The 27,031-nt window shown below is 39.6% G+C and overlaps 2 protein-coding genes across 3 annotated transcripts in view; one reads left to right on the top strand and one right to left on the bottom strand.

The window, feature by feature from the left end:
• Nucleotides 1-649: 649 nt before the first annotated feature.
• On the top strand, nt 650-12,835 carry LOC121519736 (kelch-like protein 40a). The gene is made up of 6 exons (XM_041802587.1): nt 650-1,862; nt 4,528-4,688; nt 4,875-4,982; nt 7,865-8,050; nt 8,245-8,394; nt 10,429-12,835. Exons 1-6 carry the CDS (start codon nt 741-743, stop codon nt 10,538-10,540), a joined length of 1,839 nt encoding a protein of 612 aa, XP_041658521.1. The 5' UTR covers nt 650-740; the 3' UTR covers nt 10,541-12,835.
• A 154-nt stretch (nt 12,836-12,989) lies between these two features.
• Nucleotides 12,990-27,031, bottom strand: part of LOC121520158 (vasoactive intestinal polypeptide receptor-like) — a 48,299-nt gene continuing 34,257 nt past the window's right edge. The window contains exons 7-14 of one of the 2 annotated variants that reach the window (XM_041803497.1): nt 25,591-25,744; nt 21,400-21,460; nt 20,041-20,107; nt 19,849-19,940; nt 19,518-19,647; nt 18,567-18,608; nt 18,225-18,429; nt 12,990-15,979 (exon numbers count right to left, since the gene is read on the bottom strand). In XM_041803497.1, coding sequence (XP_041659431.1) covers nt 18,238-18,429; nt 18,567-18,608; nt 19,518-19,647; nt 19,849-19,940; nt 20,041-20,107; nt 21,400-21,460; nt 25,591-25,744 — 738 coding nt within the window. In that variant the 3' untranslated portion in view covers nt 12,990-15,979; nt 18,225-18,237. Of the gene's footprint in view, nt 18,430-18,566; nt 18,609-19,517; nt 19,648-19,848; nt 19,941-20,040; nt 20,108-21,399; nt 21,461-25,590; nt 25,745-27,031 lie in introns of both variants that reach the window. The other variant, XM_041803495.1, reaches the window with a different exon arrangement.

The raw sequence follows: 27,031 nt of genomic DNA, 5'->3' as shown, positions 1-27,031 counted from the left end.
TGATTTTAGAGATAGGAGGTTTTAGCTGATACCACCTATTTAAATATAGATGTGAGGTAGTCTGTGTTGATTAAAATGAGAAAATAATAAAGTCAACTGTACATGTCTTTTTAAAGTGATGCGTACATTTACTTAGGTGTGTCACTTACTGTGTTTACAGCCTGACAAAGGAGAATAATCACTGGAGTGATGTGTTGAACTGAACCATGAGTTTGTGCCTATTTCTGGTGTCAGGAGAGATTAATTATGCAACATGTTAATCTTCCAGGAACTGCAGCTACCTATAAACAGTGAGCAGCATCCTTCACTGCCTGCAAACACAATGCTTTACTGCTAGGTCATACAACCCAGGATTCACTGACATTATCAAAGCCAGTACTAGATAAGAGAGACAAAAACAGCTCAGTTGCATTGTGTGAAAATATCAAAGTAATCAGTCAGGCTTCCTGTGAGTCGTCCTGTTGGACTGACCATGCTGTCAGCCCCGTCTTTAGTCCCTCAGCTGTTTGTGGGGGTGTGTGTGCTGCAGTCAGGAGCCACCAAAATGGATTCCTCCTCTTTGTGAGGGTCCTGTCTATAAATACCTCTGACTTACACTGTGACAGACAGCCTGAGACAGCTGCAGTCACCAGCCAGCCAACCGGAGAAGACCATCCCCGGCCATCTGAGCCGCTCCAGAGCTCTGACAGTCCTGCGCTGTAGTAAGAAGGGAGTCCACGCAACCCAGAGACTCTGACAAGATGGCTGCCATGACTATAGACCCCATGGAGCAGCCTCGGATGTATCAACAGACTCTGCTTCAGGACGGACTGTGTGACCTCTTGGAGAATGATAAGTTTGTGGACTGTGTCCTTAAAATCCAGGACAGGGAGTTTCCCTGCCATCGGCTGGTTCTGGCAGCCAGCAGCCCCTTCTTCAAGGCCATGTTCCTGTCTGAGCTGGAGGAGAGCAAGAAGAGGGAGATCGTCCTCAAAGATGTAGAACCAGGAGTGATGGGGATGATCCTGCGCTACTTATACACCTCTGACATTAATCTAACAGAGCAGAATGTACAGGATATCTTCATGGTGGCTAACATGTACCAGATCCCGTCTATCTTCTCCGTTTGTGTGTCCTACCTCCAGGAGAAGCTCGTTCTGGGGAACTGCTTGGCGATCTACAGGCTGGGGCTCCTTCTTGATTGTCCCCGGCTTGCTCTGGCTGCTAGGGATTTCATCTGTGAACGCTACCAGGTTGTAGTCAGGGATCAGGACTTCCTACAGCTGGGCCCGAGCGAGCTGGCCATCATCATCACCTCAGATGCCCTTAATGTGGAGCGAGAGGAGGTAGTGTTTGAGTCCCTGATGGAGTGGGTCAAACATGACGAGACAAACCGATTGAAGGACCTGCCCGAGCTGCTGCACTGCATCCGCTTCAGACTCATACCGCTAGATTACTTTAAAGAGAAAATAGAGCACCATCAGTACATACGCTTCAGCCAGGAGCTCAAGAAAGAGCTGGATCTCGTCAAGGATGCCCACAAAGGCCGCCTCCCAAAGCCCAGGAAGCCCAGCAGTGATGGGGCGACAGGAGGAGAAGGAAATGATGAGGAAGATGAGGAAGAGGAAGGATACTTGCCGGGGATACTCAACAACAACCCTCGCTTTGGGATGTTTGAGTTGGAACTGATACTGATGATCAGTGACACGGGGACTGTGGCCTACGAGCCGATAGGGAACGAATGTTTTGTGGTGTCAGAGTCGACAGAAATCCCCAAGAATCACTGCAGCCTGGTGACCGAGGAGAACCAGGTGTTTGTTGTTGGAGGACTTCTCTACAACGAGGAGGACAAAGATGATCCTTTCAGCTCCTATTTCCTACAGGTAGAGTATGAGCTGTTAAGTCTTAGGCTGTTTTCACACATGTACAACTTTTCCTTGATTTTTCTGCTGCCCACATGAACTCAGGGTGAGCCAGTGTGTGAATACAGCAGGAAATATTCAGGGAAATTGGCCAACAAGACCAGGGACAAGGACATGTACTTCATGAGGATGTTGAGAAAACCAACGACATTGTTTCCTAAACTCACCTGTATCTTCTACCACTTATTCATCTATACTGTTAATATATCTACGCACACTGAAATAAGGCAAAAGCTGCCACCACAGTGCCAAAAGTCTGCCATCTTTACAGAGTCTTATTAAATAATACGTATTTATCTTTCCTTGTGAGACCCCCCTCCTCCAGTCTGACTGATAGTCTCCTGTTGAGAGGTGTGGCCTGTCCTGAATTTTCTAGAAACTTTCCAGAGCTCATGTGTGAAACAAGTCCTAGAAACTTCTGAATATTTCTTAGACAAATCCAAAGAGGTGTGCTTCCTTTATTTCTCCTTTGTCTCTGCATTTATACAATTTGGAGCAGTGGTTCACAAACTTATTCCCTTAGCCCCCCTTCTGCTATCTTAGAAAAGGTAAGCTCCCCCAGGACCCACTTGGAAAAATCAAACATCAATTTTAATTGCTTTCATTGGGAATATCCAACATAATACCCCTATATAGACTTGTTCTTGACAGATCTGTGTAAACTCATTATTACAACACTGTATAGGGGCTATTAAGAAAATAAATAAATAAAGAGGATCTAGTGATTTTCAAGAAAACAACCTAAAAATTCATCAAGTTTAGAGTCATTAATTACAAGACAAAAACATTTTTTTAACTACAAATGTCATAAATGCACATGAAACTTATTTTTTGAGATGATGAAACTGAAACGCTGAAAGTGAAACCACTTTTCTCAGTTTGGTTTCTTGTAAATTTTTGACATTACACAGTTTTAAAGTCATGATTTTAAAAACCTGAAATTTATGGGTTTCTAATGTCAAAGTTGAAGACTTTTTAAACTCTGAAACTCAGTTTGTTTTCTTGTGTATTTACAAATTTATAATCCCAAATAATTTTTGGTTTTTCCCTCCAAAAAGCTGCCTTTGTTTTTTGCTGACTGCTGAGTTCAGCCCTAGGACGGGTCAGTATGTATGTGCCTGACTGACTGAGTGACACTACTTTCAGAGTCATATGATACAGAGTTGGGTTTAGTTGTACTGAAAGCCCTCGGTAGGGCTGCATCAGATATAGTTGTAGCATTGCGTCCGTTTTACTGGAACTGGACAGTTTCTGTTTGAAATAAAGAGTAAAAACAACCCTAAAAGCTTCTCAGGTTGGGAGAGATGATTTCCCTCTCCTGCCGACCTGCTTTGGTATGAGTCTTTGATAGAGGGAAAGGGTTGTTTGTTGTGTGAATGCTTGTACACAATGGCTGTTAGTGGAATGATTAGCTGGGACTTAGCCACAGAGGCGGTTTTGTTGGAACTGGACTACATTTCTTTATCAAAACAAGGGCAGAGAGCAACACTGAAAGCTTATCATGACAGAAAAGATGCTTTTGCTCTACTGCCAGTCTGTTTTGGCATGGGTTTGCGATCATTGCCATAGGCTTGTCCGGTATATTCAGAGCCTGCTGCTGCAGTAGCTGTTAGCTTGGATGTCCCTCTAACAAACGTGGCAGTTCACTTGGAACTGGACCACATTTCTTTATAAACAAGAGCAGAGAGACACACTGAAAGTTTGTCTTTGCAGAGATGATGGGAGGGGGGTTGATGTTGCTTAGTGCTCAGTCTCTGAGCTCTGCTCTGATTGGCCAGTCAATGTGACAGACAGAATGTTTCTCCAATCACCTCCTGGTGATTTTCTGAAAAGTCCTGCCCTTCCCAAACATTTTCTACGGGAGCTTTCCCAAATGAATGTCAGATGTATTCCTGCAATGGATAAGAGTTGGTCTGGCGTGTCAGGTTTGCTGTTTCCTGCAGGGCTTTAAGTTTTAAACTTTAGGATCCTTTATTCTCAACCCACAGACATTAGGGACAGCACAGTTAAAAGTTCTGGTTGCCTGGTAGGTGTTAGAATCCTGCAGTCACCTCGAGCATCGCTGAGGCTCCAGGGGTCTTTACTAGCTTTGTGTTAGCTGGCTACCTTTGCAGGTGTGTGGATGGTATTAGTGCAGAGTTCACAGTGGCAGAAAGTTGTTTCTGGCCTGGTTGCTGTTTAAACTTCACCATCACATTCTTGTCCTGTATATGCAACTTATTCAAACTAATGTTCAGATCTCCACTTATGTAAAGATGTCTTTATTTAAACCACTTTGCTGTTTCCCTTTTCCTCCTCCAGTGGCTCAGGCTTATGTGCCAGTCACCTAAATGTGTTGCGTGAGTGCGCATTAAAAGGGGCACTTGATTTGTTTTCTTGAGAAGTCCAGATTTTAATCCCATTGAACAAATGTTGGATTTAGTAGATTCAAAGATTGATCACGCAAAAGTTTGATCTCAAACAAGTCTGTAGGAACAGATAGAAACTTTTTAGAAGTTTTATTCATTGGGGGTAGAGGGTGGAGTTGCTTCTCTGTTTTTCCGTGTCACCATTTGTTGCTGTTATGTTTGGAAGCTCCCTCAAAATGTGTTAAAATGCTTAAAAGCTGCTTCTTGTGCCTCCACAGTTTGACCCAGTGAGTTCAGAGTGGTTAGGGATGCCATCACAGCCGAGCCCTCGATGTCTGTTTGGGCTGACTGAAGCTGAAAACTCCATTTTTGTTGTGGGAGGAAAGGAGCTGAAGGAAGGAGAGCACGCCCTGGACTCAGTTATGATCTATGACAGACAGTAAGCAACACATTCAAAGTTATATTTGCCATCCTTGCTTTAATTCTGACCTTAGACATTTTATACCCATGGTTTTAAGAATCATTGTAGCAAGTTTGATAGTTACTCAAATCTATTTGTTTTAACGCTGCATGACTGAGTGGATTCAAACCAATCAGAATTTGGTCAACTGTCTTCTGTCCACAGATCATTCAAATGGGGAGAGTCGGACCCTCTGCCTTACAAAGTGTACGGACATGGGACTGTATCACACAACGGTCTGGTCTATGTCATTGGAGGGAAGTCTGACAGCAAGTAAGAAACACACTCATCAGCCTTTAATTATTATTTGACTTCAGGAAGCTTTTCTACAGTGTGGCTCCTGTTAGATTGTTTACTGTAAGACCAAACAGTTGAAGGGGGTTAAAAGTTGTGTTCAATGAGAAATTCAAAAATAGCTTTATCAGCTGTTTTTTCTGAGCTGATTGAACACATTTAGTTTTAAGATAACAGTACTCAGTCATTGTAAGTGTTTTATTTGCCATTGTTCCCAGAATGCCTTTAGGCATTAGACACTTTTGCACCATGAGTGAAGTTTCTGACTCAGTTAGAGAACCCCTGCCTGTAGGAAGCAACTATAATATACACTGGATGGTAAACTGAACATGATGAATGAGGACTTCCTGAGGACCACCTTAGGTGGCATTAATGTACAAAATTAAAATGTGTGAAAGAAATAAGTGGAGTTTGACTTATAAAAGTCAAGATAACCCAACAAAAATGTACGAGTAATGATAACTCAAAAAAATCTCTTTCCACAACTAATAGTGAAAGTAAATCCCTGGCTCAAAGCTAACTCTGTCCACTTCAGGAATTAGAAAAATGCACAGAAAGGGGGCAGTTTGGTACTGAGAGGAGGGCGGGGAATAGGACAGGGTTTTCCAGATGAAGTGAGAGTGACAGTGACATTCCCTTGCCAGAGAGTGACACAGAGTCCCGCAGCACTGCTGCCTCTTTAGAGGTGGAGGATTTTTCTCCTCCTGGGTCCCCTGAAGCAGGCTGCAGTGTGGTGGTGGACCGTGGTGGTGGACCGTGGTGGTCTTGAGCACTACCTGTTTGTGCCGTTGGCTCCAACACCGGCGTTACTAAGCCGGAGCTCTCGGAGTCGAGGCAGTGCAGGTGCGGTAGAGGATGGGAGTGGTCTCTTAATGGTGAAGGTGGTTAGAAGAGGTAACGATCTACTTTTTATATAAAGTTTTCTGTCGTATAAGCCAGAAAATATTTTTCAAAGCAGATGTCCGTTTGAACTAATTAAAAGCCATAGAATGCAGATTTTTAACAGTTTTGTGAATGTCGGAAATAACACCAGCACTGATGTATTTAATCATAGTTTAGTTAGATACTTCAGTGTAAAGCTGAAAAAATGGTAGTGTTCACTAACTCTTTAAAAACTTTGAATTGAATTGTAATTGATTTCAACAAAAATTTTGAGTGGTTTCAACTTGTTTGGTTTAACAGTGAATGAAGTCTCCCACATTAATTTAAAATTCATGTCTGTTTTTGCTTCATAACTTAGTTTGAAAATATTAATGATGATTTTAAAAAGTTTGAGGTTATAGAGCTTATAGAGTAATAATTTAAAAATTCTTAGGTGTTGGTTAGCGCTGTTGCCTCACAGCAAGAAGTATCCTGGTTCACTTCCTGGTCAGGGCCATTCTGTGTGGAGTTTGCATGTTCTCCCCGTGCACATGTGGGTTTTCTCTGGGTATTCTGGCTTCCTCCCACTAAAAGCATGCTCATTAGGTTAATTGGTGAATCTACATTGCCGTGGGTGTGAATGTAAGCGTGCCTGGTTGTTTGTCTCTGTATGTCGGCCCTGCGATTGGCTGGCGACCAGTCTTGGATGTGCCCCGCCTCTCGCCTGACGACTGGGATGGGCAGCGGCCCCCCCGTGACCCAAACGGGATAGGCGGTATAGAAGATGGATGGATGAGTGTTGCGGTATACTACACTTTGTAAAAATGTGAGTCAAGTAAGAGACAGACTGGAAAAAAAGAGTTAAAAGATAAAAGTAAGATATCCTGACGTTTCATCAGTTTCAAGGACTATTGTTTCTCTTAAATTATCACTTCTTTAAAAATCACAACTTCAGTTTTTAAGTATAGATATATTAAATAAAAAGAAATGTCAATATTATTAATGGCAAGTTGCCTTTACATTTGATTGAAATCTCCTGTGACAAACTTTATCTGTGCCAATCTTGGTGTCTCTTGTTGGTCAAGCAGTACGTATTATCTCTTTGTTGGTCTTTGTCCTGTATGGATTGTACTTACAGAAAAAATCTGATATATAAGTAATATGCTGTGTGGCTGATATTGTTTGAGAAGAATATTTGGGAGGATGAAAGGGGTCTACATCTGGGACGGTTTGGAGGGAGGGATAACGGTTTTCCTTTTTTATGTACTGTATGTGACTTATGTGTATCATGTCTTTTTTCTCTGTTGCCAATAAAATTATTAATCAGTAACCTCTAGTGTTGAAAAATAAAGTCAATGCAGGAGTGAAACTACTGCAACTTTAGTTTAACAAACTGAGTTTGTTTTCTTGTTAACATAAGAATCTCAAAAATGTAGATTTTTACTAAACATATTTGACCAAATAATAATAGACTCTCTTTATTTGCCCACCTTTGAGGTTTCAATACACAATTTTACATAATGTCTCTAATAATGATTAAAAATCTAATTTTTATAAACTGTCAGAGCAGACAGGGCCACAGCAGTTCAAATGAAATTCAAATGAAAAATCAAAGTAGAGTCAAGGTTGGATGATTAAATGTGTTTTAAGAAGTGATTTTTCACAGCATGTTTTTTTAAAGAACCTTTGAAAATATATTTTTATATTTTAAATGGTAAAAATGCTCCATAACTTCAGGATCTGACTGTCTGACAAGACAATTAGCTAAGATGTTTTGTAAAAAAAAATAAAATAAAATAAAATAATGATGCACTTCTTTTACTGACAAATTCAGCAGACATAACTATTACAGCTTTGTCCACAGCTGGCACCAAAATGATACCAACAGAAAGTTTCTCTCAGGAGCTTTAAAAGACCAAATCTGTGTGAATAATTAGTCCTAAATGGATTTGAAGTCCTAGTACTTCTTCTCTTCTGATAATTTCACTCTTGTTTTGCAGGAAATGCATGAGGAGAGTTTGTGTTTACAACCCAACAAAGTTTGAGTGGAAGGACCTGGCTCCTCTGAAGACGGCCCGCTCTCTGTTTGGTATCACAGTCCACGAAGACCAGATCTTTGTGGTGACGGGGGTCACAGATTCCGGCCTCACCAGCTCTGTGGAGGTCTACGACATCGCCACCAATGAGTGAGTCACCATTTTTTATAGGAGCCACTTTATGTCCGTGTTATGTGGTGAAGCATCTGTCCACAGAAGTCTAATGACTCAGTGAGAGTGATAACAGATCATCAGGAGATAAAACAGTTCTTAGTCAGTGTACCAGAGGCAGATTTAACACCATCATCACCTCCCTGTGTTTGTGTTACTCTCCTGTTGTTCAGGTGGTCAGAGTTCACAGAGTTCCCTCAGGAGCGTAGCTCTCTCAGTCTGATCTCCATGGGAGGTTTCCTGTATGCTCTGGGAGGCTTCGCCATGATGCCCAGTGAGACCAGTGAGGAGCCCATCCCCACAGAGATGACCGACATCTGGAGGTACAAACATCTGCATCCACTTTATATGAATAATTAGAGCAGTGGCACAAGTTTGTGCAGGACTGTGGTTCAGATATATTTTATAGACCCTTCCCCTTGGCCCAAACAGACACACGGACCATTCTAGACTATTCCATAATGTCCCCATCAGTGGAGGGTAGCATTAATTTTAAATCTAACTTGATAGATTACTGTGTTACCTACTGAGAAAGGAACTTGTTAGAGTGCTTTTGCTTTAGCAAAATGTAAACCCTTTAACTATGTGTTCCTTCCACTGGCATGCAGCTGTGTGCCAACAGGAAGGAGAGAAACAGAAACAGTGCAGATGCTTTGTGAAGCTTCTCTTTCTTTTTTAAGGTAATGGAGGAGGTTTTTTCAATAACAGATAACTTTAAGGAAAAAGGTGACTCATAATGGATTATTTTACAAAAAAACAAAAAACAAACAAACAAACAAAAAAAAAAACCAAAACAAACAAACAAACAAAAAAAATTTAAGAGTTCTCTAGCAGATTACTTTGTAATGGGTAACCCCCAACTCTGGTCATTATGCAGAAAAACACCAAAACACTACAGCTGGCAGCTTCAGTTGTGTATTGATGAGAATTAAATGAATATATGTGAACAAAAGCACAGACTCTCCCTTTACGTTTGCATCTCAATAAATTAGAATATCATAGAAAAGTTGATTTATTTCATTAAATCAATTTAAAAAGTGAAACTCGTCTATCATATAGATTCACTTCAAACAGAGTGAACTCTTGAAAGTATTTATTTCTTTAAATTCTGATTATGGCTTACAGCAATTAAACCCAAAATTCAGTATCTAAGAAAATTTGAATATTACGAAAAAGCTCAGTATTGTAAATTAAAAGTGTCACTCTAATCAGCTAGTTAGCTCCAAACACCTTCAAAGGTTTCCTGAGCCTTTGAATTGTCTCTTAGTCTGGATTAGCTGGCTACACAATTATGGGGAAGACAGGTGTCCAGAAAATAATGAATTACTTTTCATCCTGTTTTTCCTTTTCATCTGTTTTCCCTGGTAGATATTGCTCAGAAAACATAAAAAAGTGCCTATTTTAAAGGTCACCTATTTTATTTTTTTTTAAGTTAATATTGGTCTCAGAGGTCTCCAAAACATGGCTGGGAGGTTTGTTGCTGAAATAACACTCCAGTACTGGATTTTTGTATGCCTAAAAACCCCTGGGTTTAGCCCTGCTCAGGATAAGCTGTTTCTGTGTCTGTGTCTTTAAATGTTACTGAGCAGTCTGACTCCACCCCTGACTCCGCCCTTCTCAGGAAATGGGTGTGGCTTAATGGATGTTGCTCTCCTGATCCTGAGGATCAGGACAGGTTCAGGAGAGGAGGGCGGAACTTTCTTCCAAGCGGGGAGGGCCAACCAAACCTGGGGGAGGGCTACCTCCCCACATGACATCATGAGGGGAAAATCTCAGCACGACTTGTTTTAGCACACATTTTCTGAAAGCTGGAGACGCGGGTGGGGGTGGGTGGGTATTGTACTGATTCTTGAGGCGGTTGTGGACAGGCCAGGGGCACATATTTTTGCAACAAAAGCCAGAAAAAGTGTGTTTTGCATAATATGTGACCTTTAACCACATACACAGTCGGAACCCCTTTTCCAACTTGAGAAGTAAGAAGGGGCCCCTGATAGAGCATGCGCTGTGCTGCTTTTTGTTAAATCTCTGAAATAGAGATTTAATGGGATCAACATGGCTGTAAAAAGATGGACACCCCAAAATTTCCCTCTGTTTCATTTTACATTAGTGTGTAGTTATTATGTGAAGTTTTGACTGTTATTTAGTGAAAACTGAACTGAAAAATTATTTATACATCCATCCATTATCTACACTGCTTATCTAGTTTTGAGGGCCGATCAGTACTACCAGCCTTACAATAACCTAAAAGACTAATTTCTGCCCAGTTAATCTCAGTCTTCAAAGCCACTGACATTTCCTGTGATAACTGTTTCCTCTCATATGGTGCTATAATACTTACACATGCATGTCTCCCACAGGTACGATGAATCAGAGAAGTGCTGGAACGGGATTTTGCGAGAGATCAGCTACGCAGAGGGAGCCACCATCCTGCCCGTGCGTCTCAACACTCTGCGTCTCAGCAAGCTATAAGTGAACTGGAAAAAGCTACGCCAGGGAGAAAATGAGAGAACTTCTGATGGACACTGATGTGAAAATTGGCTTTGAGTGCAGGAAGATTTGGACCGAGGAGGGGAGAGAGATGTATCTTCTATTTCTCAGCAGGGGGAGACAGATACATACTGAGTATATGACAGTAGAGGTGAATGTAATGAGTTAGAAATTTCACTCCAATTGTATTTTATAAAAAGATAAAATGTTGATTTGTAAATGAGTTTTTTTTTCTTATCTTGTTTCTGAAACTTTCTTTGCTTTATTTAATGAAGAAATAAAGACATGGATGTAAAAATCTAAAACAGGGAGTGTTCACAGTGCAAAGACTTTTATTCATATTCATTTAACATTTTGTTCAATGTAATCTTTACAGCTGATTCCACACAGTGAACAAGACTCTGTATTTACAGAAAATATACACATTAACAAAGACACATTAACATTATGCACACAGCATGAGACAGTGTGAGATGTAAACATCGATTTCCAGTTGACACCTGAGCACAATAAGACAACAAAACATAATCTACATCAGAAAAGTACTCTATCTACAGTCACACATTATGTACAACATCTGGATGTGACAGTCTGAGGTACTTCTATTTAGATTGAGTTTAAGGTTTACGAACACAGGGAAGGGAAGACAGGAACAAAAGTAAACATACTACAACATCACGTGACACATTCAAGTCTTAAAATTACTTTTTTAAGCAGGAGAAGCTGAATAAGTGCTTTAAATTTTACATAATATAGAAGAAAAGGTTAAAAAAATGTTTTTTTCATGATAATAAAACCAACAATATTCAAATCCACAGTCAAGCTAACGTCTGTGTGAGGCAGAGCTTTGAGTTTGATGCCTGCATGCTCAAATGCTAACAGTGGCTACATGATGTAAAGTTTATCATGATGTAATCTCTTTAATCCGTAGGGTTCCTGAGCGTCTCTGTTAAAAGGAGCTCACCATGATCAGAGAAACTCACCATACTGGATAGATAGTTGAACCTCTGATATGTTCAGCATTTTCACACCAGATATCTGCATTGAGAACGTTTTAATCAATTTAAATTAACTCACAAGGGCGCCACCATGTTTTAGTCCCCACTGCATTCTGGGTAGTGTGATGTCATCAGACCACAGAGTTCTTTTGCCCATAATATTTCTATATTGAACTAAAAACTCACTAGATATCTGCATTTTAAGTAAATTTAAGCTTATAAACTCACCAGGAGGCTGCTGTGTTTTGGTAGTGTCACGTCACTTAGCTGTAGCGCTCCTCGCCATGCTGCTCTCCCTGCTGTCATAGCTCTGTCATTCCTCCTAGGTTTTAAAGCTTCATATATAGTAGAAGTTCAGGGAACAACTTTATTAAACAGACACATTTTAGCTCGTGGCTTTCACCTGGTTCATCAAGAAACAGATTTCAAACATAATCCACCGATGTGGATGTACAAATTAACTACAACTGTGTAAATATGGCTCTGTATTTATCATTTTCCCGTCAAGTTTGACCGATAACCGCTCGTGGTAAGAGAGGGAGACCTTAAATCGTGAAATTCTCTGTGTGGTTACTGCATGGGAACGGCGAGGAGTGTTGCAGCTAAGGTACGTCACACTACCGACCAAAACATGGTGGCCTCCTGGTGAGTTTGTAAACTCAAATGACTCAAAAGATATCTATTGAGTTTTTTAGTTCCATATGCATACTAGAGCTACAAATATCTCTGATCATGCAGTGTTCCTTTTAAGCTGCTTTTGTCAAACTTGAAGAAATACGACTTTGCAAAAATCAGTCAGACCTCCTTAATCACATTGAATTGTAAAGCACTTTTAGTTTTACATAATAGATTTAAACTAGGGCTGTCAAAAGATTTACATTTTCAATTGCAATTAATTTTAGGATATCTGTAGTTAATCATGATTAATCGCACCCTTTTTGCAAAAAGATGAATGTCGATAACACAAGATTCAGGTAACTCTTGGCTTGTCTACTGAGCTTTTTGTGATTTTTTAAAATTTAAATAAGGGTTGCAGGTGGCCTAGTGGTTTAAGGTGCGTCCCATGCATGGTTAGAGTCCATCCTGTGGCACCATTTCCCGTATGTCTCTCTCCCACTCTCTCGCCCCTGTTTTCAATTCTATCCACTGTCCTCCAATATTAATAAAGGCATAAACGGCCCAAAAATATATCCTTTTAAAAAGGGTAAATGAGACATTAAAGGGGACATATTTCACCCTTTTATACAAGTTTATATTGGTCTCAGAGTTCCCCAAAACATGCCTGTGAAGTTTGTTGCTGGAAATACACTCCAGGATTGGATTTTTGTATGTCTAAAAAAACCCTCTGTTTCAGCCCCGCTCAGAACGAGCTGTTTCTGAGTCTGTGGCTTTAAATGTTGCTGAGCTGTCTGACTCCACCCCTCTCAGGAAATAGATGTGGCTGTATGGATGTGGCTCTCCTGATCCTCCTTTCAGCTGACCGCTGAGAGGAGGATCAGGAGAAGAGGGCAGAACTTACTTCCAAGCGGGGGGGCCAACAGAACCTGGGGGTGGTGCTAACTCCCCACATGACATCATGAGGGGAAAATCTGAGAACAGCTCGTTTCAGCACACATTTTCTGAAAGCTGGAGAAAGAGAGGGGGGAGGGAATGGATTTTTCTGATACTTGAGGGGATTGTGGACAGGCTAGGGGCACGTAATTTTGTTATACAAGCCTGAAAAAGTGATTTTTGCACAATATGTCCCTTTTAGGAGTAGTCGGACTTATTTTATATAACTGTGGCTGCAGGGAGGTGCTGTAGTGGCTTAACCAAAGTTTGTTGAAAAGGACAAAAAAGCCTGCGATTAGTCCTGAATTTAAAAAAATTAGTGCACTAATTGTAGATTGTAGTTAATCCCGATTAATGCAATTAATCTTGACAGCCCTAACTTAAACTTTTCTAACATCATACAGACATACGTTGGGTTTCTTGTGACCCAGTTTGCAGTGCTACATCGTTACACTTTTGTACAGAAACACTGTTTTTCCTGAAGTACCTCAGACAACCCCAATTCAAAACTCAGACTATCTCTTAAAAGTACAACTGTAATTATTAAAAGTCACTGAATTTATTTTCAACACAATCCATCAAGTAGTCATTGAGATTTTTCCCTTAAAACCTCAAATGTCAACTATGTGACAGAAATAGAGAAGTCAGGGGACAACCTGAGCCATGAGGACTCATCTACTGGGAATAATGAACATCTTTGAAAAATGTTTAAGTGGAAAATTTGACCTACTGTATGAGCCAGAGGAAAACTCATAGGGTCACAAAGATTCTTCCTCTGGGGAACCATGAATGTCTCTAAAAAGTAATGGTAATCCATCTTAAAGTTTTGAGATATTTCAGTCTCAACTAAAGTGGTTTCAAGAGTGCTGCCAAGACAGCCAAAAAGCAGCATGGCACATAAAATACATTAATCTCATCTGCAAATATAGAACAGTACACAATGCCATACATAAAAACATCAACATGAAATAAACGGTGCACGCAATCCAGTTAACTGAGGACAATCTCTGCTGACGTGATAATTGACAACCTTGTGTATTGTGGACGTATAACAGAAAACATTTGCTCCATTAGCTGCAGACACAGTCAGGATGAACATCTGCAGGAGCACCGTGCTCTCAGACCAAACTAAAAGCTTCAGTAATCTGAGATCAATTTCACAAGCGCAGGCTTTATTGTCTCCTCTGGAATGTGATACAGCTGTAATTCAGCGGAGTGTTTGCTCCGTATAAAGCTGTCAAAGACGGGAGAGAAAGGTTCACTGTGTTGGTTATACTATAGACCCCTCCTCAGTGAAAACATGACAGTGTCATTAATGCTGTAACCACTGGCCTTGAAGCAACACAGGCCATTAGGTTAAGTGCTCCGAGCTCTCTTGTGTAACACACCCTTTTAATAAACATCTTTGTATACGACACAGCTTAACTCTCACTCTATTCATCTACTGCTCCACATCAGATCAAAAACAGACTAGAGCTCCATTTCTCCTTCGAGTCACAGAATCATGAGGCCTTCCTCTCAGTTTTTCTTCTGCATCTTTTAAATCTGATTCTGAATATTCGTTTTCACAACTTGGCTGCAGCCAGCCCAGGTCTCTCAGAACAACAGCTTTACATTCAGTATGCTTACATGAAGCTAGATAAAGTCAACTATTGTGTTAGCCGTACTGAAATAGATGTTTAAAACACATATAAACATGTTAGTCTGACTCAATTTGTATTAAATCATATGAAGCTGGCATTTGGAAACTGATCCACTCTTGCATGTTTACACCTGTATCAGAACCAAACTGGTCTAGGCGTACTGCTTATGCAGTTTGAGACTGTCTTTTCTCCAGAAATCAATGAGCATAAATGTTTAGCATAGCAGAAGTGTTGTTGTATGCTTTAGATATCTTTTTATGCAATAGGGATGGTGTGCATTGCATATGTGGCCAAAGTTCAATGAAAAATATGCACAAAATGTACCAAGCTGTAAAATGCGTCCATGTTTTTATTGTTTGCTATGTAGTTTGCTGCTTGCTATGTTGCTGAATTATTAGGCTGGGGATATACTTGCTGTTAACTATGCATATGAGGACGCATCATGGCTGCCACATGTCCTCTTATCTGGTTTGACGCTTCAGCTGTGCATATCTTCAAAAACTACACTGTTATAAGCTGCAGTATGCATGTGTGTTAGAGGCAGTGTGGAGCGGAGGAGAGTGATCACAGCAGTGACAGAAAGAAAGTCCAAAAAATTACTCCCTAAGTCCTTTTTTATCCACTTTTCCTTAACCCCAATGAAAACATCAAAGGGATTAAGGAAAGGTGTGAGTAAAGTCCGACTCAGACTACATGAATTCAGCCAGATCTTGGCCTGACTTTAACATCACAGCTCATCGTCAAACCTCGGGCCCAATTATGCATGTCAGGAACGACACTCTTGTAGTGTGACATGATAAACGATGCACCCATTGCCCTGTGACCACGACTCAACAAGACTAGCGTGTCAGAATTTCTCTTATACTGTCGTCTAGTTTGACACCCTGAACCAACGTCAACGATGTGACTCCTGACTGGAGCATTTGGTCTTTATCTTTGCATCATTATTTACAAGAGTCCCTACTTTTTCCTCCCTCCTATACATTTTATTTTATTCATGTTATAACATGAATACCTTAAGTTCCATCCTCTTGATACCTCCATAATTGTTTCTTGTTTACTTCTTTTACTAGCAAAAGACCGCTTCAGTTACATAGAAGAGATCTGTTGTAGAGTGACTGACCGTCTTTGACTCGCCCACCTGACAACCTGTGAACTCTCAGCCACAGAGACAGTGGCGATGTCAGCATACGATGTGCGGTTGGGATCACTCTTTTGGTGTGGCCTGTCTGTTGGCCAAGATGGGACAAGATTTTAGTTGCATAGTCTGACACAGTGCTATTGTGAACAACCAAAAAACATCATGTAGTTTGAGCTGGCCTTAACTGAACTGTGGTATGAAGAGAATCCCACTGCACTTACCATAAGCAGCTGTTACAGATGTGAGGTGGGTTTACTGTAAAAACTACAGTTTAATATTGATGGACTACAGAATGTGCATCTCTCACTCGGTACATTCTGCTTTTATTGCAGTGAAAGAAACGTAAAAATCATGGGTATAATTATGAGCTCATTAAGGTTTTTATAACATTTCCACAGTCAGTATGAGTAGATGAATGATATAGGTCCTTATATTTTGTAACGGTATTAATCTAATTGTTTTTATTTATTCTCTATCTATCCATTCTATCTTTAATTCTGTTAATTATTTAAGCCTACTCTGGTTCCGTCTTTATTTCATCTTGCTATGTGAGAAGCACTTTAAACCACAAAAAGAAACCTTCAGTGGTTACAGATTTTCTTTGTCTTACTTTTTTTATTCATGATGAAAAAGACAAAGATCATAATATGGCAATATGCCAATTTTAGCATCATCTGAACATCAAAAATTCTGCTTTGAAACGGTAGTGATTTATTAACCTTCACCACACTGCTCATCCTTATTCCCTCCAGTTTATCACATTCATCATAAGTTTGACAAAAAATGTATTGTTTAATTCAGCGAAGTTAACGTTACAGTCACATTAGCTGGGTTTTCATTACATTAAATTAAATTTCGACTAAGTAAAATTGCGCTTTGAATGTGCTTCCAATGAAGGGAGTTTTGGGCATGAGCCTCGCAATTCTCGTAAAATCTCATCTCCCAAGACTCTGCTGCATGAAAGCTAGATGCTCAAAACCTGTTGCGTGTTGGAACGGTCATGATTACACCTGCAACATTTGCCTTAAATTTGAACAAAGGAGGAAGTCAACGGATGATAGTTCAGAGGCAAAGTCCATATGTATGGAAAAAGCCATGCACAAAGGTATAAGTATGATGTTAAGAAAAGTCTCGTCTCCTCTTCTGTCCACATGTATGCCACGTTATCTCAGAGTGAACTGGTCATGTGACACCATACATCACATCTTGTGACTTATAAATGCGGAAAAAATTGTTTCCATTGCCCTTTTGTGATATATTTCTATATTGACGTCTGAAAAACCTCCTCATGAGAGTGTTTTAGCGATATTTGACAGATTTTTGAAATTCAGGTGTTTCCATTACCAGTTTTTTATTGCGCTATTTAGATTTTGTGCATTTCTAAGAGTAATGGAAATGCAGCTACTGATGACTTGTTTTGATGAATGGTCAACAGGTATGTCACTTTAAATGAAGGGGACCTAAAGACCTATGGGTCGTCTTTTCCTCTCTCCATTCGTAAAGGATGGTCGACTAAATTCTATGCTAAAGGAGATTCCTTGTCAGTGGGAGAATCTGAATGGCCCATTCCATGACTTCCGGGTTGTTTCACTCAGTTGGGAACCTTTGATTATTGATGTTAACATTGTTTGAGTTCTAATTTCAGTGTTAACATCATAGTAATCTCCTTAAGTGTCACCATGCTTGTAGTTTACATCCTACACATCAGACGCAGCAGTAGCTCTTCTGCACCCTCTAGTGGTATCGTCCAGTAACACATGCCGCACACAGGCAAGTGTATTACAAAGAATCTTGCTAATAACTTGCAGGTTTAAACATTCATGAATGTGAGGTGAACAGCAGGTATACCTCAGACTTTAGCAAGGGCAACAGGAATTTAGTTCCATAGAAATAAAGTGATAGAGAACATATCGACATCTAGTGTAGTAGGCAGACATGCTCCTGTCCATAAAAGTATTCTCCCAATTTGCATGTACATGGGACAGTAACCGTAGCTTGACTTTACTGTGCATGTAAACATACTGATTGTAGTCCAAACTTTCTGTATATCAGCACTGAATATTTAATATTCTAGGAGAACAGCCATTTAAAATGGCTCTGCTTTTGTGTATTTAAGACACTAGTCACAGATGTTAAACATTTAACCCACTCACTGAATAGGCTCTGTGTTTTAGAAGTGAATCAGATGCCTGTGCACCAGAGGCTACAAAAACACTGACCAGCTTGTTCTGCTCCAGGATAAAAATATCACACTGAACATCAGTAACCAGTTATCTGTACTGCAACTGCACATGTGATCCATGCTTTCAGTAAAAAAAATGAGGAAACTAAACTTTTCACATGATTTCAGATGGTAGAGAGATGCTCCGGACACTCAGACACCCGCCGCGTAGCGGGGCTGCATTTGGTCAACATGGTGATCTGGGTGCTAAAGTTGTTGCCGTTGCTGCCGATGGAGGGCTGCTGGTACTTTGTGCCAGCTCCGAGGAACCTCTGCAGCATCCATCTGCGCCACTTACGCTTTATCTCTGCCTGCACCTGAAGGAGAGAAAGAGGAGGTGGATAAACAGGATTAAGATGGGGCGTTAAGAGGTGAGATGACACACAGGAGGAGGAATGAAAATGAGATTTAGTCACATAAAAGGAGAGTAAACATGTTAAAGAGATGTACTCACCTCTCCGTTAAGAAAGCAGTACAAGACTGCAACAACAAAACCCTGCAGAGGAGAGAGGAATTTAGATAAGCCTAATACAGGCCGCTGACGAACAGACATACCATTGTGATATGAAAGTACACACTCAGGGAAACACTCAGCATACTTGTGTATGAATAATGACAGTGAGATTACGACCAACTTGAGACTCAGACAGGAGGTTCATCATGGAGATCTCTGGGAAATTTTCCCAGGAGATATTGGTCTGAGTTAAAATGGTTGTAAATTAAAAATACTTTCCATCCCTTTAAGATTCAATCATTGCACTTGGCTCTTAGCATTCATATTCAATTTCACTATCAGTAAATCAGCAGACTTATTCTAGCAAGCAAAATAAAATGCTTAAGCTAAACAAACTATTAATTTGTTTTATCTGAAGAGAATTTCTTATTTTGCCATGCTGTTATCTTTTAACTTCACTGAATCAAAAAAATGCTTTCCATCTGCTGACTGTATAAAAATGGACAAAGCCTCTCCATCTCCCTCTAGTACGAAAGTGAAGCCAAAATCCCCCTGATATATTTTGCTGTTGATGTCATTTGGAGGCAAAATATGTAGAAAGGAGCTGCAGATGACACATGAATTCACACACTTACAGAACCACCCACTGGTGGGAAAGAACTACTTCCTACTGCTGTATGCTATTGAGAATTTGGTGGTACAGGTTGCAGTTGCTGTTACTGGTTGCACAATGAGAAGACAAGCCCAGATTATACTTCTACAGAGCAGCATCAGAGAAAGAAAACCCAGAGAGGAGCAACAGTGGATGGATGCTGCCAGATGTTCGCATTCGGCCCCTGGGCCATAGTTTGGACACCCCTGTTTTACAGGCTATGGTGCTACAACAGAGGATGGCAAAATAACTTCATCATTTGGTCGTTGTTATGTGTGTGTGCCACTGAAAGATGTTACCTGAAATGACCCCAGAATAAGATCAAACACCATCCTCACTTGCGGGTGGATGTGTTCAGGGATGAAGGCAAAAATTATGTAATTTATTCCAAAGAGAGGTATCAACAGGAGTGTAGATTTAGCCAGTCTCCTTAAAAAATAAGAAAAATGTGAGAAACACAATTAAATAGAGCCCATTGTTGGTCAAAAGGACTTCACAAATAGATTTAAATACATATTTTCTCCTGTGAAAGAGTTAACACTTTTCTTTTCTTCATAAACAGAACATCTTATTCACTTTCAGCTAAATCACTGCTCTGTAACCCAATGACATGCTGCTCTGATAACCTACGAGTACTGATTGGATTCCTTTCTTCCGATGTCGGGGCAATTCATCTTCTGCCGCAAAATCCGGATTATACAGATGAAGAGGAAAAAGTTCACCTGCCAGGGTGCCAGGAGGAGATTAAAAGACTTGTTTATGTGATTATATCATGCAGAGATGTTTACAAGATGTTGCTCATGAAAAGGCGCAGTGACTCACAAGTATTGTGACTAGAATAGGGGTTTTGATGATCCACCATGGCTTGTCATCAATGATATCCCAGCAGCTGCCAGAAGAGATAAAGGTGTGAATACAAACAAAATTATATTCAGGCTTTAAAGGCTAGTACAAACCTTGAACTTTTATACAAAGCAGTGAGCAAGGAGTGAAAAAGATAAGACATTCTGAGGCAATGAAGTTTTACAAAAGCAAAACCAAGACGAAGAGTTGTTATGAATTATTCTATACAGACTGTCAGTATGTTTAGGATTATAACAAGAAGACTAATGGCAGATTTAAAAGCTTTCACACTAAGTAAAGGTCTGTCTTTTGTTCCTTTAACTTCACAGTTTCTAAATCAATGCCTCCTTGAGAGAGAATTTTGAATTTTGTAAAAGGCTTTCTTAACCTGGCCACACTAATAACACACTAAATAATTTTAACATTTGAACCCAATAGTAGCTTGCCACTCTTTTCAGCTCAAACATGAAGTATCTGTTAGCCAGGACATGAGAAACAATTCTGCTGATCCAACACAAACGCATCAATATCATCAATAAATCACAACGGCTCTGTGGGCAGGCCTGCTCAGCACACGGATGTTAAATCAAATGACATTTTTTACCTGCAAACAGCCTCAATTTCTGCCCCGTTTAGACTGTTTTCTGCCTGTTATCTTACATTTACACTATGACTTAAAGCGTGACATGCATCACAGGATAATCACGCTGATTTCAGCCATTTGACAGTGTGCAAACAACAGACAATGTGAAATTGCTAGTTTTTAGTGTGCTACAATCTTTTTTTATGATAAAGGATTCAGAGCTGTAAGCCTGAATCTATATTTCCATATAAATGACAAGGAAATCATTTGTTAGAAACATATAACAGTGTAAAGTCAGTGCTGTGGGGAACAAAAGACAGAGGAAACCAGAACTTCACTGACAAGGACTGAGGAAGCAGAGATAATAAAGGGTAGAACATTGACATGACTTGTAATTGCTGTAATTTAGGGTTAATTTACTAATGTGTGACCGTCAGGTAAAGTTTATGTTTGGCCAACTTTGTAGTTTATAGTTTACCTGGATCATATTTATCATGCAAAAACCAGAGTGATGTGCAGAGAGAGAGAGAAAAAAAAAACATTCAAAGTGGTGATGAGGCCCTACGCATTACATTTGTGTAAAGGCAGGGGCAGGCCTGATAGAAATGCTTAAAATTCTTTGTGGGTTTCAGATTATTAGATTATCAGACATCCACAGAGACAAAATAATCATCACTCCTACCTCATATTATTTTTTGTCTTTCTAAATGAGTTTTAAAGGAGATAACTGACTTAAATCACCAAGACTTACTGACCCAGGATCGTTTAAATAAGCCTTTGTGATCACCCACGCTGAGATAAAGATGGTCGGAGCCCCTGAAATAAAGAACATAAACAGATTCTGTGTAAATAATATAACAGTAAAAAAATGTCCTTGTCACACAAACTCTTATTAATGATCTATGAGTTCAACCAACAGGCCTGTTTACTCAACAACACCAGAGAATCAAAGCAACTCTTGAGCTTGTGTAAGCTAAAGTGATATTGCTTTTTTAGCATGCATATCGTTTCTGCTGTATGCTCTGTGCCAATATTTGTTTATCCCAGGCATCTGCAGGAGAGTTGGAAGCTTGTTTCATTTCTCCTTCTGGCAGACAAAACAGTTCAGGTCTTTTTATAGACTCATTTTATTGCTGTAATGGAAAAAAAGAAGATCAGAAAATCAGGGAATGGCTGCTGAATAAAGTTTTGAAACGGACAAATATGTCAAGATACTCTTAAGGATATGCATTCCTCTGAGTAAATGAAGTTATTTTTATCTTAAAGAGTGCTGAAAGGGGCAATCATGCTAAGAAACACACTTATTTATCAGAAATTATGATAGTTGTATCTCAGTTTAGCTAGACATTTTGCTAGAAATAGTTGCTTGTTAAATAATTTCTTTTTACTCTTTAATACATATTTATGTTGCTTGTATTGTTTTATTTTTTTTAATTTATTACTACTCATTTATGTTGTTGTATCGTTTTTTTATTCCTTTTAGTATTGATCGTATTTTACTCTGTTGTCTTTTAGTTTTTAGCTCCAGCGTTTTCCTCGTGGGGGCCCTCCACACCGGGAGCTGTGTCTGGCCTGCCTGCAGGGGTGCCTTCCTGGGGGTTGTCCGGGCCTGGATGGTTGGGGGCCCTGCTCCAGGGCCTTATGGCCATGGTGTGGGCTCCTGTTTGTCTGGGTCAGGATGGTCTTTGTGGTGGCGCCCTCTGTAGTCATGGGCTGGGACGTCTCCCGGTGTGGATTGCTCCCAAAGAATGAATGGTGTTTCCTCATTCGGTCCCTCAGTACTCAGCCATATTTTATTTTATCTTTGGGTTGGGGTGGGCTGGGGTGTGGTGGGGTGTATGTCTGGGGTATGCATGTGTGTAGTATGCTGTATTTGTGTGTGTGTTCGTGTGCGAGTGCGTGTGAGGGGGTGGGGGATTGGGGGTGTATGTCTTTTAATGTAAAGCACTTTGTGTGGCATTTCTTTTATGTATGAAGGGTGCTATATAAATAAAGTTTGATTTGATTTGATTTGATTTGAGATTAAAAAAGGTCAAAATTATAAATTTAAAGGCTCAAAATCTGAGATAAAAATTCAAACGTATTAGCTCAAAAGGTTTAAAACATGGCATTTAAAGTCAAAATAATGTTTTTAAAAAGCAAATATATGAGATAGAATGTTGAAATCATGATTCCTAACAGTCAAAGTATGAGATAAATTAAAAATCATTGGTTTAAAACATCAAAGCGTGAGAAAAACATTTAAATTTTGAGTTTTAAAGGTTAAAATATTACTTAAAATTTAAAATTGAGGATCTAAAAGGACAAATTATGAGATAAAAGTCAAAGTAAGGAGCTAAAATGGTCAAAACATGAGAAAAAAATTTAAAAATAAGCAATCAAAAAAATAATCTTTTACATGAAAAATGAATCATGATTCCAAATTCCAAATTCCAATCCTCAATATTGATCAAAATAGTCATGATTAATATTTTGACCAAAATCATGCATGCTTTAGAGTTGGTGCCATTAGCACTGTTAACTTTCTGCCTTGTTTTTGCCGACCACATGGACTGTTTCTCTTTCAAACACCAAAGCCTGCTGATATGACATTTATTTGTCAGTGCAGCTCACACTGTGAATGTATTACAAACAAAAACCAGCACACTTGTGCTGACAACCCAGACCCCCCAAGATTTGATCCTACAGTTCTATGCCGAAAGTCTCCTAGCCTTGTTACAGCGCCCTAACCTGTGTGTGGATCCTGGAGTGCTGATTGAGCACGTGCACCGGCTGTTTCACTACATCAACAGATGGATGAACCTCCTGTGACACTTACAGCTTTCTCTCTGTGACCGCACATTTCATCAATTTGGAGTGATCATTATGTACCTTTAAGATGTGTAAGAAGTCCCTCCAGATGCACAAGTTCATCATAAATATAATATACAATGCTGTGATGATTTTTTTTTTCATGCATTTGTCACACTTGAATGTTTCAGATTATCAAACTAAATTCAATATCAAACAAAGATAACTCGGTTATGATGATTTCATTTATTAAGGGGAAAAAGCCATCCAAACCTAGCTCGCCCTCAGTGAAAAACCTGTTGAATCAAGAAATCACCTAAACAGAAGCTGCCTGACAAAGTGAAGCAGGTTAAAATGTCTCAAAAAGCAACACATCATGCAACCATTAAAAAAATTCAAGAAGATGAGAAAGAAAGTCACTGACATCTATCAATCTAGAAAGAGTAAAAAAGCCATTTCTAAGGTGTTTGAACTCCAGCGAACCATGGTGAGAGCCACATGGAGAAGACCGGGAACAATAGTGAACCTTCTCAGGAGTAACCATCCTACAAAAATGACATCAAGAGCGCATTGACGACTCATCCAGGAGGAAATAAAACAATCAAGATCAACATCTAAAGACCTGCAGGCCTCACTGGACTCATTTAAGGTCAGTGTTAATGATTTAACAATAAGAATAGAATAGAATAGAGAATAGAAAGAAGAATAGAAAAGAATAGAAAGAATAAAAACTGCATTTTGGAATTACACAGGTTATCTTTGTCTAATATTAAGATTTGTTTGATGATCTGAAACATTTACACTGCCGATAAAAAGTATTCACCACCTTGAATGTTTTACTCTTTTATTGATTTTATAAATCAATCATGGTCAATAGGATTTGGCTTTTTGAGAAAAAGATTTTGCAAAAGAAACCTCTTCAATGTTAATGTGAAAACAGATTTCAACAAAGTAATTCCAATTGAAACATATGCAAGGTAAAATGAGTGACTACATAAACATACACCCCCTTAAAGTCAGTATTTAGTAGATGCACCCTTGGCTACAATCACAGCACTGAGTCTGAGTGTGGATAGGTCTCAGTCAGGCTTGCACATCTGGACACTGAAATTTTACTCCATTCTTCTCTGCAAAACTGCTCAAGCTCTGTCAGGTTGCACCAGAATCAGGTGTGAACAGCTTCTTTTAAGTTCAGCAACAAATTCTTTATTGGGTTGAAGTCTGGTCTTTGAGAACATTCCCCTTGTTGCCTTTAACAACAAGGACTTATGTAGCCTTTGCTCTACGCTTCGGGTCATTGTCTTACGGGAAAATAAAAAACCTTCCAAGCTGTTATTCTCTTGCAGACTGAATAAGAATGTCCTCCAGGATTTTCCTATATTTGGCCGCATTTGTTTGACTCTCTGCCTTACAAGCCTACCAGGGCTGGCTGTTGAGAAGCATCCCCACAACATGATGCTGCCACCACTGTGCTTCACAGTGGGGGTGGTGTGTTTGTGATGTGCAGTGTTAAGTGTCTCATGGCCAAATGTTTCAGTATCCATCCCCTCACTTATACTTTTCAATGACCTTTTCTCTGAGTTGCTTGGAGTGTTCTTTTGTCTTTATGGTGCAATGGTAGCCAGAAGTACTGATTAACAAGTGACAGGACCTTCCAGACAAAGGTGTCATTAGTCTACAGTCACTTGAGATGCATTCACTGCACTCAGGTGATCCCCATTTCACTAATTGTGAGGCTACTAGCATCAACTGGCTGGACCTCTGTTGAATTATTTTAATATTTATAGATCACCCAAACTGAGCTTCAAACCAATCCATGTTCTTTTCAATGAGCTCTCAAAACCATCAAAAGCATGGTAGGACTCTGAGCAGAGTCCCAGCTGCTGCTTATCCAACGCTGGCAGCAGGACTCCTTCATATGCAGATAAACAACACAGTATTTTCCTGTGATTGCATAAACCTCATTCATACATTTATTTACATGTGATCATGTATGTTGTGGCTGTTGGAGCAGAGACTAAACAGACATTCAGGTTGCCTGGTGATTGTGATTTGATGAGCATTTGAGGATTTAATGTCGCTCTATGTGACCAGTTAATGGATAGATGATCTCATGTTTGTATTCATCAACATATGCTATAGATGCTGGCACGTACCCCAACCAATCAGGATGTACCACCAGAAGTACTTCCTCTCAGAGAAGAAAGAAACAGCCAACAGCGTGTGAAGGTAGAAACCCTCCACCAGCAGCCAGGAGTAACTCGCCATGATGCCGTAATGGAAGAAGACCAACACTGCCTTACAGCCAACCTGCAGGGGAACAAAGATGACTAATAAATGCAGTTTCATTACACAGAAATGATGAAGACAAACTATGTTGGTGGAGGATGAGGTGACAGAGAAAGCTTTTAGTAAATGACACCCAAATTAGTATTGATGTCTCGCTTTTAAAAATCAATCTTTCAAAGCACAACTTTCAGAAGCAGCAGTGAGGGAGGAACGATAAATAGGAGCATCATCTCATGATTAAAGGAAACTCTACAGGGGTTATCTTACAGTGAGGCTGATTATATCAATCATTATTGCTGCAGTAATTACCCTAATTTAATCTGTAATCAAAGTGTAATTGAGATTCAAGTTTATTTATATATCACAGAAACATAACCTGATGCTGTTGTTGGTGGCTTGCAAGTTTAATATTCTAAACACAAGATGAAAATCACTGGCTCACTGTGACATTTGCTCTATTAGAGTTACTTAGTAGCTTCATCATAATAAGCCTTTAAAGTGGAGCAATAAAGCAATAATCACACAAATCTGACTGCATCTGAGAACTGAAAAAAAAAAAAGACCACGATACAAGAGGTAAAAATTGATTAATTTAGACACAGTAAATTCTGCTGCCAGGGGTCTCTCAATCAAAACAATAACAAAAGATAATTGCAGATGTGCTGCTCAGCACAGCTTACCTCTGCTTCTGACTAGTCTTTAAATGAGGTCTGTGTTTAGACTCTCACTCTTCAAATACCTCTGATGAGTTTTCTTCTTGTATTATGTGCTCTGAACAATGAAATTCATGGCTTGAACAGTAAAAATCACGGCCTAATACTGAATTCACAACAACAAGGCTGCAAGCCCACCACTGCGTGGCCTTCCAGGTAGGCTGTAGTTGGCAACGTCAGCTCATCTTTCATGATTGATTAATTCATCCATAATCTTTCTTGTGCATAGTGTCACACGTTATGCATCCTGAATTTTTTCTCAACATTTCTTTCATCATTTTCAGTGCCGTTTTCATCATTTTTTTCTTTTTTTTGTCTTTTTTTTCCATAATTTTTTTCCTTATTTTCCTTGTTGTTCTTATCATAGTTGTTTCCTTTATTTATTTATTTATTTTGGTTTCATCTTTGTTTGTTGTCATTTCCGTTGTCGTTTTCATCATTTTTTTCAACATTTTTTCATTATTTTCTTTGTCTTTGTGTTGTTTTTTGTCATCACAGACAGGTGTGTGCGTGTGTGTGTGTGGTGAGTCAAAATGAAGGTGATTAGATAAAAGTTGTTTGTTATCAAACCCCTAAACAAGTTTCAGAAAAAGGA

This window comes from Cheilinus undulatus, linkage group 13 (genome assembly GCF_018320785.1).
Source record: "Cheilinus undulatus linkage group 13, ASM1832078v1, whole genome shotgun sequence".
NCBI classification, from domain to species: domain Eukaryota; kingdom Metazoa; phylum Chordata; class Actinopteri; order Labriformes; family Labridae; genus Cheilinus; species Cheilinus undulatus.
Note: the sequence above shows the minus strand (reverse complement) of the source record. Positions and strands in the feature narration are given on the sequence as shown.

Coding starts and splice junctions, on each gene's coding strand:
- LOC121519736 (XM_041802587.1), top strand. CDS start 741: ATGGCTGCCATGACTATAGACCCCATGGAGCAGCCTCGGATGTATCAA. Junction 8,051..8,244: donor TACGACATCGCCACCAATGA/GTGAGTCACCAT, acceptor CCTGTTGTTCAG/GTGGTCAGAGTTCACAGAGT. Junction 8,395..10,428: donor GAGATGACCGACATCTGGAG/GTACAAACATCT, acceptor TGTCTCCCACAG/GTACGATGAATCAGAGAAGT.